General features: G+C 60.5%; 1 protein-coding gene across 6 annotated transcripts in view; it reads left to right on the top strand.

Annotated features, from left to right (window-relative positions):
• BAIAP2 (BAR/IMD domain containing adaptor protein 2) overlaps positions 1–12,833 on the top strand; it is a 71,450-nt gene that overhangs the window by 29,241 nt on the left and 29,376 nt on the right. For all 6 annotated transcript variants that reach the window (XM_067715169.1, XM_067715165.1, XM_067715168.1 and 3 more), the window contains exons 4-5: positions 11,927–11,988; positions 12,678–12,749. In XM_067715169.1, the coding sequence (XP_067571270.1) occupies positions 11,927–11,988; positions 12,678–12,749 (134 nt within the window). The remainder of the gene's footprint in view (positions 1–11,926; positions 11,989–12,677; positions 12,750–12,833) is intronic.

The raw sequence follows: 12,833 nt of genomic DNA, 5'->3' as shown, positions 1-12,833 counted from the left end.
TGTGGCCGCCCTGGAGGAGGGTCATCCACGCACCTTCCAGCTCTGGCCCTGGCCTGCCCGCCCTGCCGAGGTCCAGGTGGCCTCCTGTGGTCGGGGATTGTGGCCTTGGCCACTCACGCCCCTGATCTGGGTGGGAATGTGGGGGGAAACCCCTCCCTCTGTGCACACCCACGTTTCCCTGTCCGCTTGTGAGTCGCGTCAGGCAGGAGAAAAGACGGCATTTTGAAGCACGGTGATGCTGGCGGGTGGAGGGTCTGTCGATGTGAGTTCCTGCCCCACTGTCTCCCAGCAGCACAGCCAGTGTCTCGCAGCGTGCCCTTTCCTGCTGCTGCTGCGGGGACCTGGCTCAGCCAGCGCCTACCCGGACCATGGGCAGAGGACTCCAGGTTGACCCTAAGTCCCCGCCTCCCTGTCGCCCAGGCTCAGCCCACGCGCTCCACAGCCTCCTGTCGGCCAGTTCCTTGAAGCAGCCCTCCAGTCGGCCTGGCGGCCAGCCTGGGACCCCCGAAGCCCCGAGTGTAACTGTGGATGCCTGAGAGCTTGTGGATTGGCCGAGGACACGTCCAAATGCATGTTTGGCTTCAGAAGGCCCGGGGCAGGCCTGAGCTTCTGAGATCTGATCAGACTCCCGGTGTGGCCGACGCCGGTCCAGGACCTGACCCGGAGTAGGTAGGGCAGAGGCTCAGGACAGGAAGGAGGCCAGCCCAGACGGTTGGGCCACGTGTGGTCGGTGCCTCCTCCACCTCATTCCATGACACTCCAGTGCCTGGGCGTCCACTTTGGACACAGCACTGATACCGACACCGAGGGGCTGTGTGGTCTTGCTCTCCTTCAGAGCAGCAGTCAGGGAGGGTCACTGTCCGCTATCATCACCATGGCAACAGCCATCGATTTTTGTCCTGGTTATCCTTTTGGCCACTTGCCATTTTTTGCCTTTTTGTAGGCAAGAGAAGAGCCCTGCTTCTACCAGGGAGGAACTGGTGGCTTTGAGGCCAGCAGGGAGGATGGGGGGGTTGGTGGCTGATCCCAGAGGGGTCCCTCAGTGCTGTCTGAGCTCCGCATCCCATACCGCTGGCTCTCAAGGCCGACGCGACACCCCCGCAGCCCTTGGCTGTCTGTCTTCCCAGAACGCGAGAGCTCTATATTTGTGCCTTGTTCAGGCGTATGCTAATGAGCTCTCAGAGGCGCCTTTCCGCTCTGGAAGCCGCCAGAATAATTGAGCATTATGGATATTTGCTTCAGAAGGCTTCAGGAGGCAGCGGGCGCTCCCAGCCAAGTTTGAGCAGCTGACCCCTTGGCTCAAGAGCCCCTTGGCCACCAGCAGGGAACGGGAGCTCTGGCTCCTCCTGAAATGACAGATCCTCAAGAAACGAGTGTTTTGGCGCCCTCGGTGGCTGCCAGTGACCAAAAGGAACGCCATGACCACTTGGCAGTAATAGTGCGTCCTGCTCTCCAGGTTCAAGTCCAGCTCTGCGAAGACAGGGCTGGAGGTTTAGTCTCTAAAGGAAGGTCAGACACCTTCTCTGTGCCCCCAGCACCATCTGGGGCTGCTGTACCTGGGAGGAGGCGGAGAACTCCTGCCCACCCCACCGCAGCACACACCCGCACACGTGAGTCTCGTGGTCTCAGAGTCACGACTGTGCTGGTCTCACCTCTGCTTCTCCTGGAGAGGTAGTCAGGGGTCTGGTGTCAGTGCCCAGGTGGGGTGAGGGCTCCCGGCAGGCCTGTGGCTGCTTTGGTCCTCACCATGGTCCCCCAACCTCCACCCCTCACACTCTGTTGGGCTCCTCTAGTCGGGGGGAGGGTTGCTAAGGTGGCCCTGGCTGGACTTGATCAGGGAGCAGAGGGGCCGTCCTGGCACCCCTGCAGTCGTGCCTCGTCACCCCACCCAGATCATCCTTCATGTGACACCTGCACTGGTCAGTCGGCTTGTTACTGGTCAGTAACCGTGCGGACGTTCTGCTCTCAATTCCACCTGGGCCACAGCCTCCTGGCCACCCCAGCCTGGTGTTTCGGTGAACCCCAGCCCTTGCCTGACGTGGCAGTGCCGGTAGAGAAGGGCCACTCTCCCTTGGAGAGACCTGGCACTGTAACCCCAGGTGTGGAAGGACTTTGATCTTTGTGGTGCAGCCGACAGCCCTGGGCCACCCTGCCTTTTCAGACGGCTTCATTTCTAGCTGCATCGGGGCTCGGCTGCCCCCTGACCGGTCACCCAATTTTATCCCCAGGAGAGAGCAGTGTCAGCCACTTTGGAGTTGGGGCGGGGCCTCGCGAGGCGGCTCCTGGCGGTGAAGGGATGGTAGGACCCTCCCCAACGCACGATAAGGCTGCTCCTGGGGACCCGTCTGGGCTGGGAATCTGGCTGGGGTGCTCATGTCCTGGGGTGATCTGGCTTGACATCTACTAGGCGGGGGGCCAGCAGGTTACAGGGAGCCCTTAAGGATGAGCCGCGTGGGCAGGGACTTGGCACTGGATGTTCCCATCCTTCCCACATGTTCTCAGATCCTGTCCTGGAAGGCTTATGCTCTGGGAGTGCCCAGCATGGTCTGAGAGGTCCAGGTCCAGGCAGCTGGGGAGCCGGGCTCTCATCAGCGTTCACCACATTTGTAATGCTGCTGAAGACACCCACTTTCTCGTAGCATCAGCTCCCCCTGCACCCTGACACTGTGCCTTCATGGGAGCCCCCCGGGCTCTTGTCCACAGAGCCCTGTGCAGTGTCCCATCTTCACGGCCAGGGCCAGAGACAGGCACGGCCCTCTCACAGTGGGAAGGACACAGGTGTGAGGATGGGGGTTGTGAGCAAGAGACCAAGCACTCGGGACCCCTGCCCAGGCCTGACTTTGGCATCAGGGACGAAGGGCATAGGCAGGGGAAGAAAGGGCACCAGTGGTGCCCTTGACCACACGTGGGTGGTACCCTCCTGCCGGCCGGGGCCCAGCTCCTCAAAAGGACGGAACATGCATGTGGGCCAGGGGCTTTCCCTACCTTATTGCCCAGTTCCTGAACCTCTTCACCCACCATCCTCCTGCTTAAAGAAAGAGGGGGTGTGTGGCAGGACCGCTGGTGTCAAGGTGGAGCTGCACCCAGGTTCCTGGCTGTCCTTGTCACTGTTACTGGCAGGGGCAAACACTTGCCCAGCTCTGGGGCAGGGGCTGTGCCGTGTACCTTGTCAGCCCAACCCCCTAATCAGGAGACACGTGGTCTTACTGATTTAATCCCGGGATGAGGTACAAACATGTACGTGTAACCCATGAGACAGTGAGGTCAGCCCAGGCAGGCCTGGAGCCCTTTCCCGCAGATGCCTGGACTATCAGGCATCTGATATCAGGCATCAGGACTTGTCACCCCCAGGCGGCCCCCCTGACAGGCATCCCCTGGCTGGTGGACGGGCACCAGGATGGAGGCTGGTCTCTGCCCTGGGGGGTGGTCCTGCTCTGTGGCAGTGGGTTTTGGAGGAGGCCCCCTCCGTAGGTGGTGTTGGACTCCCCTCCCCACCTCCACACTTCCCACCCCTCCCCCAGCCAGGGCTCAGCCACCTGTGCCTTGCAGAGGTTGAAACTGCCCTCTGTGACCTCCCCCACCTCAGGTCCCCAGCTTCCTCCCGCTTCTTGGGTTAATCAGGTTTTAGGAGTTTCACCGGCTTGCCCCCTGGACACTGATCTCGGGGGTGATGCTTCGCTGTGGGGGTCACAGTGCTCTGGGGGACCTGGCCCTCCATGCAGCTGTGCCCAGCCCCGGGGTCCGGCAGCCGGGTCCTTACCCTCTTCATCCCGTGCTGTTGTTCACTCTTGCTGGGGGTCAGCTCAGGCCGCTGGCTGTCTTCATGAGAACCATCTCAAAGCAGGCTTTCTCGGGTCTGTGTTGCTTTGGCAAAAATGTGTTCTTTTTTAAGCCTAAATGGTGATAACTCATCTTCTCCTGAAATCCTGTCCTCGCTCCTTTGGGATTAGGAGTCTAGCATTATGGCCCAGGAGGGGCCCTCAGGTGGAGTCTGGTCCACCCTCGGCTCATAGAACAAGGTGGGGAGCTGCACAGATCTGCCGGGCGCCGGCCTGTGAGCGGCCAGACTCCGGGGCCTGAGCCCCGCTCCCACCCCGGCTTGTTCCCAGTCTCCCAGATCCACGCTCCCTCTCAGCTTCTTGTCATTTGCAGATTATAAGAACATGTGTTTTTTTCTGCAAAAAAAGAAAGAAAAAACCAGAAAAGCAGCCTGAGCCTTTAAAAATGTCAGCATTGTGAGAGATGCAACTCGAGAGGACTCTTCTGGATTAGAGAGGCTGAAGACTCCCGACTCCACAGAGGAAAGATAAGAATTCCGGTGCCGCTGAACGTTAAGTCCTCATAACCCACGATTAAGCCTGTTTATGACTTACTTGTTCCAGATGCTCACAGAGCAGCATTTAGATAAACAGTACGCTGACTTATTGAGAGAGAGAGAGAGTGAGAGAGACAGAGACAGAGAGAGACAGACAGAGACAGAGAGAGACCTGAAGAGCCGCGCGTGAGGTCCAGGGTTGGGGAGCAGCTCACAGGCGGCAGTGAGTTGGGGCACCCAGGCTCCGAGGTGCGAGTGCTGAAGGAAGAGGGTCTGTGTCGGTGGCCGCTGTCCTTGGGTCGGGATGGCCGTGGGCCTGTGCACACAAGTCCGTGCTATCCAGGTGCAGAAGCTGACATGCTGGCCACGCCGTGGTGTTCACTACTGTCTCAGGTGGTTCCGCCAAAAAGTGTGTGCACGGCTACCTGGGTGCATGTGTCGGAAAGAGAGCCGGGGAACCTGGTGAGGGGTGAGCGGGTACCCGCTCTGTTATTTTGGCCGCTTTCGGGAGGTTTGGAGGTTGGGCTGAGAGGAGAGTGTCTGTCTTCTAAGCGCTGATAAGAACAAATTCACGGCCCCTTTGATCTCCGGGCCATGGATGGAACCCTCTGGGTGTGGCTGTAGACCTGGCCTCCAGCCACACTCAGGTCCCCTGTGTCAGTATTCAGTGCCCTGGGGGACTGCCTGGTGCCTTGTGGAGCTCAGGTAGGAGGTGGGGCCACACCTGTGCTGGTCTGGGGCTCGAGAATCAGTGAGATGAGACCCCCTGCCAGACCTCCCCGCCGTCTCTGTGCCATCTGCAGCCACAGGCATCCTCGTCCTCCCGGCCTTCTGGCGGCCCTCCTTCCCGACCTGCCTGGCCCACTTGCCCCTCACTTTTCCTCGTTCCTCACTGGCCCACGTTTTGTCTGCCTCTCCCAGGAAAGAATGCAGGCACCACAGAGGCAGGGCCTCTGGTTAACTGTCTCACCTGGAGCGGCACCTGCACGGAGCAGGTGCTCACAGCGCAGTCGTCAGTGTGGTGACGATGAAGGTGAACGAGTGCCCCAGGCTGCGAGCGGGTCACCTTTATCTCAGTAACAGCTCTCACATGAAGACACCAACCTGCAATTTCTAGAGTCGGTCCCTTTTAAAAATCTGGTACCTGTAATTTTCTCTAGTCTTCTGGAATCTTTTATCTTTTCCCAAAGAGCCCAGTTTGGGGAAACACTTGAATGTTTCTGAGGTCTGAGATGTCAGTGGTGGGTCCTACGTCCCTGAACACGTGTAAATCGACTGCTCCTCCGAACCGTCTACAAGTTCTGAGAGCACCCGGGGTGGGTGGCTGATCCCTCTCTGTCGTCTGCTAAGAGGACGGGGCCATATCACAGCGGGGTGCTGCCCTGCTCGAGTCCTGACCTTGCCTGGAGCTCCAAGTGAGAGCAGCTCCGCCCCTTCCCCTCCTGTGAGCTGTGGTCCTGCCAACACTGCTCTGCTGAGAGTCTGCCCCACTGCCATCCTCCCGGGTGTGGGGCCTTCCTGCACCTGGGCCTCCCCCTCCTCAGCTGTGCCCTGCACCTTCCAGCTTATCGCCCCGGCCCCTCTGTGCTGACGGGGTCTCTAGTTTCTGCCTTTTTCTCCCCTCAGTGGGTGCCTTCGGTCCCCAGGTGCTGGCCAGCACTCACACTGGCCAGTGCCAGGCCCCTCCACCTTGTCCTTGTACTGAGGTTCTTGCCAGGGGCTGTGAACATTTTTGAGAGTCTGTTGGGAATTTTTTCATATCGGTGGTGAAATAAAACACTTAAGGAAAAGAAGCAGAGCGACTGAGCCGTGGTGCTCGTTCTGGCTCACGATCCCAAGGTTTGGCAGAAGCCAGTTCCTGCTGGGGGTGGCCAGCGGGGGCAGAGGGTCCCCCGCAGACAGTCCCCAACCTCCCCACTCAGCTGGGAAGGGAGAGGGTTGCTGAGTCACCCAGACTTGCTAGAGAGGCGGGCTCCTCGTTGTGGAATCAATTCCTGTTCCTATCTGCAGCCTCATCTTCCCAGGGGGGTTTGGACTAGCCTGGAGCAGGGAGCGGTCCCCTCAGAGATGGCAGTGGGCGCCTGGAGGGGCGCTGACCCTGGCGCCCTCCTGGCAGTGGAGGGCTCGGTCTGGCTCTGGAGGAACCTGGGAGGGCTTGGCGGCTCTGAGGCCCCAGCCCCCACGTGCTCACAGTACTGGCTGGAGACTCCCCTTTTACTCACCTCCCCCCAGGGTCTGCTGGCTAGCGGACTCTTGCTCTAAGCCGATGGGAAAAAACCTCAAAAATCATATTGCGAAGATTGTGTACAAAAAGAATTCAGAGTTATTATAAAATAAAACTGCTTCCTAAGGAGAGCTGATTATCACAACAGCCAACACTATTTGTAACGGCCTGAAAGTGGAAACGCCCAAATGTCCTCCGATGGACATCATGGGCGACTGGATAAACAAAATGTGGCTCATTCCCTGGAATGTCATCCAGCTGGGAAAGGAATGAGGCCCTGCCACACTGCCACGTGGTGAGCCTCAAAACCCAAAACATGCTCGGCGAGGAAGCCAGACACCAAGGCCTGTGTCACGGGATCCCACTGATACTAAACGCCCAGGACAGGGAGATCCGTACAGACAGTAGATTAGTGGTTGCCCGAGGCTGGAGGGAAAGGGGAGTGACTGCTGATGGGGACAGGTTTTTGGAGTGACAGGAACGTTCTGGAATTAGGAGTGGTGGATGCTCCTTGAGGACAGAGTGGCCTGTGAGGGGCTACGCAGGCCTGGGCTTCAGCCCTCCCTGTCCAGCCACCCCAGCTCCAGTGTTGTGTCCTTGTTGGGGGCCCTGTCCCTGCTGGAAGGCTGGACCAGTTCTTTCTGCCCCTGTCACCAAGGGCAAGGCCACCACCCTGGGGGACAAGGGCACACCCTGGCTCCCGAGGCCGCACAGCCTCTCTTCAGGGGCACACGCACCGTCTGCAGGATGCGCAGGCTCCCAGGCCGCAGTCGTGCAGAGCAAAGGTGGTGGCGGCTGTCCCGACGTTGTGCTGTCTTAGCCACACCAGCCAGAAGCAGCCTGTGTCCAGCCAGACCGTGTTGGAGGGGAGGGAGGTGAACAGCATGTCGCCTGTGTCGGTGAGGAAGCGCAGCATGTGCCGACGTGTGCGTGTGCGTGTGCGTGTGTGTGTGTGTGCGTGCGCGCGCACTCGCGCTCCTGCGCTTGCTGCCCCAGCCCCTTCCCTGGGGGAGGGGAGTTGCCATGTGTACCGAGTTCCACTCTTAACCCAAAGACACAAGGCTGGTGTTAAAGGTTACCAAGAGTACCAGGAATTTTTACACTCAGAGCTGAAGGGTGTGCAGCCAGAGGTGACTCACAGCTGACCTGGCTGCCTCCTCACAGGGTAAACACTGGGTGGGAGGGCATCGCCTCGTTCTCAGATGCCTGTGTTTCTGTCGGTGGTTTTGTCCTGGATGAAGCCTCATGGCACCCAAGTGTGCCCTCTCCTGTCCCTGCTCCCGATGGCCTGCTCCCAACCCCTCCTCAGTGCCAGGGTGGCCTGCCCGCTCCCCTCCTGTGGCGCCCTGGGGCCTGGCCACCTGCCTGCCTCCCGCTCTGTTCACACTCCTCGAGACCCCGGCGGTCCCATCGGTGGTGACAACTGATGACCCTGCTCCCCCGCTCTTTGCTCTGGCGAGGCTGGGTCTGGGCTCTATTTTAAACCTGGTTTTTCGAGTTTAGGGCCCACCTGTGCTGTGGACCGAGACCTGGGTTCCCAGATGAGCCCTGGTAGAAAGCCCGGTGGCCTCCTCCTCCACGTATGGGGTGGGCCTGGGAAGGTGTCCCCACCTCGTGCTGGCCTTTGAGCCCAGAGAAGGGGGGAGGCTCTGGCCGGCCCCATGGCTCCAAGGACCTTCACTCGCCCGCCTCCCAGGACCCGGAAGGGACCTGGGTGAGAGGACGAGAGAGTGTCCGTGCCAATGCCTGAGGCCCCCCACATTCCTGGGAAGCCTAGTTCGGGGCACAGCCTCATCCCTGGGCAGGGGTCACCGCCCCCTGCTGCTGGCCCAGTGCCCCCACAGTGCTCCAGGGTCCATACGCTCACACCACCATCATGTACACGTGGCTTCCTGCAGCTGCTTGTGTAACGCACCTTAAAAATTCCCCGTGTGGACCGGCTTGTGGCAGCCACTGGCTTGCAGCTCAGAGCATGTGCCCACTCCCCGCATGCGTGCGCAGGGACACAGGCGGAGGCTCCGGTGGGCGGAGGCGATGCGGTGCAGTGTCCAGAATCCTCAAGAAGCTTCACACACTCTTCTTGGCAACAGGAATTCTTTATCCAAAGGACTTGGTGTTTGTTGTTGTTATTTTTCAAATGTTTTCTTTCAACTAGTTTTGTGTGGCCGTTCAAGGAAATGCATGTGTTCAGTTTGATCCGGACACTAATTTACGATTCTGGGGCCTCAAGCGTGACCAACGGTGCCACTTGCTCTGTGTCTTATTTATGGACTTCATGTCCCTTGAGAGAGCCCACAGGGCCAGAGGGTGACCTGTGGGTCTGGCTTTTCTGTGCGTGCCACCCTTCACACACAGGACAGCATCCCCTCCAAGCATATCGGATCTGGGGATGCTGAAAGGCCGTGGCGGTGCCGGGAGCCTCATCCCACTCGGCAGCTGCGGGTCTGAGCAGGTCAGGTCAGGGTGGTGGCAGCCTGGCCTTGTCCCCTGGGCTGCCTGCTTGTATTTGTCCTGGTGGTTCCTTTTCAGCCAAGGGCGGGGACCAGGCACCTTCTGTCCCCTGTTGTCCTCGGCCAGTTCCCTGACTCACAGACCGCCCCCTGGGGTCGGGATGGGGTAGAAGTGGGGTCAGGGCCAGGAGAGGATGAGTGAGACTCACATCCTATCCTGCTGGGGCTGCTCAGCCGCAGCTCAGCCCGCAGTGTATGGTTGGTTGACCATCGACCATGCTGCCCCCAGGCAGCTGCGGTGGGGGCGGGGCCTTCTTGTCCCCAGGTGCCGCCCCCCCTGCCCCGCCACACCCAACAGCACTGTCAGGCCTGAGGTCAGGCTGCCATTTGGAGCCTGAGTGGAAAGTAACTTCCAGGGACTCTGGGCCCGCGACAGGCCTCCCCCTGTGCCCTGGTGCTGGTGGCCGTGGCCCTGCCAGCATGCGTGGCGCTCAGTAAATGCTTATCACTTCGGATTAGGGGATTTGTGCAGCAGGAGCTCTGGTGTCTGCCCCTGCTCGTGCATCTCCCCGCTCCGTCCTCTCCCTCCCGGCTCATGGACAAGCATGGTCCTAGAGGCAGACCTGTGTGGACGGCTCTGATCCCTGTGGCCCACCCAGTCACAGCCCGGTCACTTAGCTTCCTGGAGCCGCGCGTCCACGGGGCCATAGCAGCACCCCAGGGCTGCGGGGAGAGAGAATGGAGACTGAGGCGCACACACACAGCCACACGTGTACCCACTCAACACCCACGCCCAACACAGCCACACACGCTCACACCCACACCCCTGCATCCATGCACGCACTCACCCCCATGCACCCTGTGCACCTACACGCACACACGTGTACACGCTGGCACACACATGCCCTCCCCCACTCACACCACACAGACACTAGCCACTCACTCACGCTCACACGGCGTGGCACTGGCCCTGACCGCGAGCATCCTTCGAAGCCTCGGGCTGGGCCTGGGCGTCTTCCTCTCTCTGCAGTAGCTGTAAGCAACTTGGTGCCTTGGGTGCCAGCCTGGGCCCCCCAGGGGACTGTGCTTCCTCATGTGGCGCCTGGGAAGGGGTCTTCGCACTGTCGGCACAGGCAGCCTGCTGGACACTCAGCCCAGGGTCCAGCGAACCACAACTATGTGTGGTCTGACCCCATCCAGAGGGGGCCCACCAGCATGCCTGTGTCTCCCTTTTTTTTTTTTGGCCACACCCCATGGCTTGTAGGATCTTAGTTCCCCAATCAGGGATCGAACCTGCACCCTCAGCAGTGAAAGCATGGAGTCCTAACTATTGTGCCGCCAGGGAACTCCCCCACCTTGTCTCCTGACAGGGACACGCGGTCGGCTTTGCAGGGCCTAGCCCCTGGCACGCCGTGGCTCCTCCCAGCTGACAGGTGACCCTTGGGGCTCCTTCGGAAGCACTCTTCTCCCCTCCTCCTCCTCCCTCGACAGAAATCTGTGCATCCGAGGCGAAGCCAGGCCTTTGGGCACTGAGCCCAGCAGCGCACTGAGAGTGAGAACTCAGAACTCAGACGGGGGCGGGGCACCCGCTGGCTGGAGAGGCCGCCCTCGCGTGCACTCCAGCAACAGAGAGTGACCCTGGGAGGCAGGGCCCGGGGCCTGCCAGCGGAGGCCAGCACTGCGGCCATTTAACAGCCCACTGACCTCGGGCAGCCTGCCCCAAGGATTGGCGATCTGTCCCTAAGGCTTCTGCCTGTGGTGATCACCGTGCTCTGTGGTCGTCAGGGCCACAAGAGCACCAGCAGCTGACCGAACGGCCCGATGACCGGGCGCTGGCCGTCCCCAGAACCCAGCTGTGCTTCTGGGAGGGCAGGCGACCCCAGGGGATCATCTACGTGCTGTCCTTGTGACCTTGGAGGGTGGGCAGCGTCACCCCATTAGGGCAGGGGCCACAGGAACTGTTCTGCTTTCTGGCTGGCCTCATGGGGGCCAGAGGTGCTCATTGTGGCTGCCCCCAACAGGATCCTCTGGGTCACGTGACCCCTGAGTGGCCTGGATGTGAGCAGGGGAGGGTCGTCCTGGTGTAAGCAGCACCTTGGGACAGGGTTAGTCAGCAGGTGACTGCCCCCGAGGGCAGGGGCGGGCCCTCCTCCATGTGGCCACAGCGCATGGTTAGTGCCTGCCGCCAGAAAGGGCTGCTTAGCAAATATTTGCCAATGAAATGAATGGAGCTCACACTGCCCGTTCCAGACCCACCCTCTGCAGAGGAGGAAATGAGCCATTTGTGCAAGGAAGTCCTTCATGCTGACCCTGTGGGTGTGGGCAGTGGCCCTGAGGGTCTTCGGAGGCAGGTACCATGAGTGCCCCAGCTCGGAGCTTCTGTTCCACAGTGTTGATTTGGGGTGGGTGTCGGGACTCTGCTGACCATGACATGTCTTGGGCCGTGAGGTCCCTCCTTTCACGGCCACCTTCCTTCCACGCCACGTCCCGGGACGCACGGGGGCTACGTGTTGTGGCTACCTCTGCCTGGGCCCGAGGTAGGTGGGCCGCTGGTGGTTGGCGCCTGTGAGAGGAGATGCATGTGCTCACAGGGTCGCACGCAGGGTTGAAACCTGCAAACGTAGGGTCTCCGGTCTTCTTACCTCTGCCATGAATCTCAGATCCAGTGCAGATGCCTGAGGCCCCCAAACCCCCAGAGACACCAAGCCACTGTGTATCCTTGTCATTCTAGAATTTCCCATCTCCTCTTGGCAGCATCACCTGGAGAGGCACCCCTCCCCCTGCCCCCAGCACACCCCTGCCCGCCGGTCCCCAGACCACAGCAACCCCAGTGCCTGGCCCACTGGTACCTGCTCCCCAGCCGTGGAGGGAGTGATAAGACTGATTCTGAGTAGCTCACTTTCCTCCTGCTTTTCTCTCCTGCCATCTGCCTCCCAGGGGACGTTCTCTTCCAGATGGCCGAAGTCCACAGGCAGATTCAAAATCAATTGGAAGAAATGGTGAGTCCCAGCCTCCCACTACGACCCCCGGGGAGGGAGGGGCAGATGCAGGTGAGCAGGTGCTATTAGAGGCGAGGGGAAGAGCCGGGCATATGCTGTGGCCGTGCATCCACTAGGGAAGTATGTGCCTTCCTGTGGTCATACCCAGAGAGGTGGGGGTGTCCCCAGGGCCTGAGAGAGAAGTCACCCACCAGGGATGTGACCACCATGGGGGCTGAGGATATACAGACGGACCTGGAAGAAAAGGACACGGGCAAGATGGGGTGTTATTCTCAGCTGGCCGCAGGGCCACATGGGGACATCTCAAGTGGTGGCCTGGGGAAGCACAGGTGCACCGAGACTGTAGGTCCTGCCAGGACCTAGCAGGTCTATGGCTCGTGTCAGCTTATGCCTATGTTACCCACCAGCACGGGAGAGCAGGGACAGTGGGGAGGCGGTCTCTGTCTCCCCGAGGGAAGCGAGGCTCCATGCCTGTCGAAGGCCAGGCTTCAGTTCAGCACTCACTCCCGGGGCCGCCTGGCCCCGCGGGGCCCACCTGTCGCTGCGGGGTCATCGGCTCCTGGATCAGACAAGCTCCTCTTGCCCATTGGGGTGCCCAGCGTCCCAGGTGCCATGGTCGTGGTGACCGCCCCCCCTCTCCCGGGGCAGCCACACGTCGGAGCTGACGGCTGTTTTCTCTCCATGTCCAGCTGAAGTCTTTTCACAACGAGCTGCTAACACAGCTGGAGCAGAAGGTGGAGCTGGACTCCAGGTACCTGAGCGTAAGTAGCCCCCACCCTGTACCTGCTGGTCACCCTGAGCTGCTTGGGCTCTGCTGTGTGTGAATCCTTCCCTGTCTGAACGGT

Source organism: Pseudorca crassidens, chromosome 19 (genome assembly GCF_039906515.1).
Source record: "Pseudorca crassidens isolate mPseCra1 chromosome 19, mPseCra1.hap1, whole genome shotgun sequence".
In the NCBI taxonomy this organism is placed as follows: Eukaryota; Metazoa; Chordata; class Mammalia; order Artiodactyla; family Delphinidae; genus Pseudorca; species Pseudorca crassidens.
Note: the sequence above shows the minus strand (reverse complement) of the source record. Positions and strands in the feature narration are given on the sequence as shown.